The following is a 4915-nucleotide window of genomic DNA, read 5'->3' as shown; positions in this document are numbered from 1 at the left end:
TGTGCAGATTGGACTCACCTGGTTCAGTGGCTGGGTAGAACAAATGCATGACAAAGACATGACTTGTTGACTCCAGATCCCCCATCTCTGCCCTACCCGCTCCTTTCCATATGCCATGTAAATGGTGTAAATCAGTCAGGCTGGTCAGGCTACAACACTGCACTGTTCCAAAACTAAAGAGTCTCTGTTTGTGTTTTTGAATCCGATAGTAGATCACCTTGGACCAGTAGAATGAGAAGTCGTGGTGAAGAGATGGGGGATGTGGTGCCATCAAGTCATCTCTATAACATGTATTTGTTCTACCCAGCTACTAAACCAGGTGAGTCCAATCTGCAGTGTGAATTAACCTGTGCAGATTGGACTCACCTGGTTCAGTGGCTGGGTAGAATAAATATATGATATAGAGATGACTTGTTAACTCCAGATCCCCCATCTCTGTCTTTGTGTTACTCGTAAGGACAAGGCCAGATTCTTCCCTCTATATTTCGTTTAACAGACAACCAGAAATGTGTCTGATCTCATCATTTTTATCCCTGCGTTGTGGTCTAACAACTTTTAGGTTATTAGCTCTTATCTTTAAGGGGAGCTCAAACTGCTGTAAAGCAGAGCTGTGGTTCTCATTCAGTGATCGATCTGACTCTCAAATTTACACCAGCCAGTTTTTTTGAGAAAAAAAACCTGCAAGGAGCATCAACCTGAAAAATCCTTTCATATTCAAATAAAGCTACTAATTGGGTGAAATGGTACGCAGTGTTGAATTAAATACATCACAGTTTTGAATTAGCAAAATATTTAATTGAAATCACATCAGAACTTTTCCTCCTCATTTATTTATTTATCATTTTGACATATAAAAATCTGCACCATAGGAGTATAAGCAGCCTGTTTTCTATGGAAACTTTGTAAACTTTCAAGCTTCAGGACTATCTCACATAGAGAGACAGAAGCCTGTAGCCACCATTGAAGACACATACATGTTGCTAAGCAACATGTATGTGTTGCTTAGCAACATGTATGTGTGAGACTATAATTTTGGGACAGCAAGGGCGGCTCAGAAGCAGCTTTTGTGTAAAAAAAAATTGCCTGAAATTCTACAAAAGTAAAAATTTGAAACTGCAGTTAAATGGTGCAGCTATTCTGTTTGATGAAACCTCCTTCAGATTGTTTGGGACATCTGGAGAACAAAGATGTAAAAGCAACCACGCTGTAAGTGGATTTCTGTCTGAGAGATTTACATTGATAAATTGGCGTTTAAAAGCGTCCTGAAAGAGCATTGTCTTCTGACATTTCAAGAGCTGTTTGATCAGTAGGTTTTAAAACTCGTGTCACAGAGAAAAGACAATGAAGTGAAAAAAAATGGACAAATAACAGAATCCCTGAAGAATCCCTGGTCTTACTAAGAGACTAGCTTGCTACCAGTGAGGATGAAATGTTCAGATTCAGGTCTGATGCTAAAAATGAGTCAATTGTGGAAGAATAACCACAATGAGATGGTAGAACCCTGAGGTAGAGTTGCTAAACCCCAACTAAAGCCTATAAACTGTTCTAAACTGCTGGGAAAAGGACGGTTCTGCGTGTCACACCAGCATTCTGAGACCATTTATGGACTTCCCTCTAATTCAGATCTAAAAACTCAGATTGTTGGACAAAGAGCAGCTTTGTTTAACAATCCAGGAACACCTTAATGTTGAACAAAGCTCCTCCTGCTAGATGGAGCAGTGGGTCTGCTGCTTAAAGATATAACTAATCAACATATAATTTAAGATTACCCTGCATGAAGTCAAACCATCTCTCAATAACAGCAGCCCACTGAACAACAACATGACAGATTAAAAACAACTCAAACAGAAAATTAATTTTGAAATGTAAAAAAAAAAAAAAACATTTCTGTGAATGAGTTTTTTTTTTTTTAAAGAATAACCTCAACAGTTTGGCAGAGATTTAATGAACAAAGGTACCAAAAATGAAGATCTGCTGCATCCTTTGGTCTGCTGAAGTCTGGAGGAAAATCTTTTATTCTGTGGTTAAAATGTGACCGTTTGTGAACATCTTTCCCTGATAACATCTGGTTTCATTTCTGCAAAGCCTGCCTGTGCTATTAATTGACGTTTATTTCATTTAAAGAAGAAATTTATGCATTTTTTAGCTCTAAAAAAAAATCTGGGTTTGATTGGATCGGCTCCACAGGTGTGAGCAGCCCAGCCTGAGTCGCTGAACCGGGACACTGACAGGTGGAATCAGCCCTAATGGGACAGGTGTTTGTCGTATCCATGGCAACGAGTCGCTAAGATTTAGCCCCCACTTTATCTTAGCTTCGTTCCCATCGTCTAAAAATGAAACAAATATCGGTCCAAAATGGGACAAACGCTCCTAAACACAAAGAGACAGAAAGGGGAAGGAGCACCAACCGTCGCCTTGATGGGGACGTACAGCACCGGCGGTCCATCCGATGACGCTCCGCTCCGGCCCACCTGGAAGCCCTTCGACCTCACCCAGAATTTAAATTTGGCGTTGATGTGGTGGCCGCCCGCCTCCCTCTCCTGGAGGAGCGCTCCTCCGCCGTCCTCCTCGCCGTCCTGCAGCAACGTCTGCAGGATTTTGTTGTACTTGCGCCGGGTCACGGTCTTGGTCTTTCCAGAGTCTCCGTAGGTTTTCAGGCACCAGTCCCGGAATTCTCCCACCATCTCCGCCAGCTCAGCCGGAACCCCGGCGGGACTCTGGATGCTCTGCTGGGTCGGGCTCTGGCTCTGCAGCTTGCTGTTGGTGGTGGAGATGGGAACCACGTCTCCAGCAGCCCCGGCGGCTTTTCTCGTTGTCATAATGAAAAATGAGAACTGACCCACTTTACCGTGTTGGGAAATGTCTTAGAAATTGGTTGGAATCTGACTTAAACGCAGTGGGAATCAGTAGAAAAGGCTCAGAACTATAGAATAAAAAAAGGTCTAAGCCGTGAAATTGTCCCGACAATCATCGTCAGAAATTGATTCAATTTACAAAGAAAAATGAGCCATAATTTGGACCCAACCGCCTCCTCCTTCCTCCTCCTCCTCCTCCTCCTCCTCCTCCTCTCTGCTATTTACGCACCAGCTGCGAATAAAGCAGAGAAGCCAAAAATCTCTCTTCGGGTTCCCTCAGCTGAACTCCTTGGCCCAGAAGTCTCGGTCCGGTTCGGACCCTCCAAATGGAGCAGGAAGAAAGCGGAACCGGGACAAACCGGGGCGGTTGAGCCGCGCGTGCCCCTCAGACACACCTGTTAGCCGCGCGGGTCGCTCGGCCTGTCCCGTGGGGTATGTCACTCAGCGCCTCCCCCTTCGTCCACAACCAGGAGCCTCTTCCTCCTTTTGAGGGAGAAATGAAATGAGGAAGACGCGCGTTTCGGTTATCACCCCTTTTCCTCTCTTACTAGAGAAGAAAAACCCATCAGAATATTCGGTCCAGTTTCCCCGTCCTCCTCCAGCTGATGGCAGACACCTGTTAGACTCCCGCTGCTGCGCTGCGTTATTGGCTCTTCCTCTGATAAACTGTTAGGCGCAGCGAGGCTGGTTGTAGGAAAAGACTATGAACAGGAAACGTTGTCCTGAATGAGATCCATCCAAACATCTATGAGGTCCAACGTTTCCAACCCGGACCGTCCTGGGATGCGCACGCTGCAGCCAGCCCTTTAAAGCAGGAAGTAGCTGTCCACTGGAAATAAAATAAAGAAATAAATACCAACCGACATGCATGCACATGTGCGGTTCTAGACAGGGGCCAACAGGGGCCAGTGCCTCCGTAGACTTCCTGGCCCCTATTATGGCCCCTGTAATGAAGACATAATACTCAAAGAAGTTCTAATGGTGATATGCGCTGGAATACACATGGTTACTGATAGGTCCTTTGGATCTGGTTCATTTTTTTTCTTTACAAATTCTTTTTTACTAATTATCTAAAAACAATAAGGTGATAGCTTCAGTGGTATTGAGATAGATCCCAGTTTTTATCTGCAAAATGTTTTTTTCAAAACAAATTGCTCTAATTGTTACGGCTGAATTTATCAGTTTTTCATGAGTTCTAATTCAGATTTGAGAGAAAACAGTAATTTTAACTTAAATTAAGTCAAAAATATGTAGAATTCCTAAATTATGAATGTATATTGTCCTAATAAGAGAGTAATTTTAATTATACCTAACTTCAGCTTATGCAGCTATGTTAATATACTTGAATTCCTTGCCGTGTTTTATATTTCAGGCTTTTCTGGGCCCCCATGAAAACACGCTGGCCCCCTCCTGGCCCCTGGAAGATTTGGTTTAGAACCGTCACTGTGCATGCAGATTTGTTTGTATATCTCTCAGTAGAAAGCATTCAACAGGTTGATCTCTGCTCCGCCTGTGGTCAGCACAGGTTAGATTAGAACAGGGGAATCATTTGGTGCTTTTTTTCATGAAATTTATTGAGTTAGAGGTAATGTTGTGATCTTTTACAACCGGATCTGGTGTGAATGGCACCTCCTCACGTCCCCTAACCGAATGCAAGTTCCATGTTGTTCAGAAAAGAACTAATCTACACAGAGAGAGAGGGAGAGAGGATTCTCCAGGTTCATTAGGCTGAGTCGCCTCACATCTGGACAGCTGAAAACTGTGGTTAATTATGCACATTAATATACTAACATTAAAGATAAGTACAGCATAGAAAGCAGAAATAGATTTAGTGTTTTATGGGGTAAAGAGAAAATGATGTGTTTCTGCATATAGGAGTTTTCAGTGAAATCATAGATAAATAACTACTTTAATAAAAACGTATTAAATAATCAATTTATGTAGATATTAGTACTTGTTAGGGTTGTCAAAAGTATCGATACTCAAAAAAGTATCGATACTGAAATGTTGTATCCGGATACAATACTCGTTTTTAAAAGTATCGAGTATCAAGTGCAGAA

At 42.6% G+C, this 4915-nt stretch overlaps 1 protein-coding gene across 1 annotated transcript in view; it reads right to left on the bottom strand.

Annotated features, from left to right (window-relative positions):
- Positions 1 to 3026, bottom strand: part of nol4l (nucleolar protein 4-like) — a 123264-nt gene extending 120238 nt beyond the window's left edge. Inside the window, exon 1 of the mRNA XM_015393587.1 lies at positions 2409 to 3026. Coding sequence (XP_015249073.1) covers positions 2409 to 2819 — 411 coding nt within the window. The 5' untranslated portion in view covers positions 2820 to 3026. The remainder of the gene's footprint in view (positions 1 to 2408) is intronic.
- Positions 3027 to 4915: the final 1889 nt, after the last annotated feature.

This window comes from Cyprinodon variegatus, unplaced genomic scaffold (genome assembly GCF_000732505.1).
Source record: "Cyprinodon variegatus isolate N-32 unplaced genomic scaffold, C_variegatus-1.0 Scaffold649, whole genome shotgun sequence".
NCBI classification, from domain to species: Eukaryota; Metazoa; Chordata; class Actinopteri; order Cyprinodontiformes; family Cyprinodontidae; genus Cyprinodon; species Cyprinodon variegatus.
Note: the sequence above shows the minus strand (reverse complement) of the source record. Positions and strands in the feature narration are given on the sequence as shown.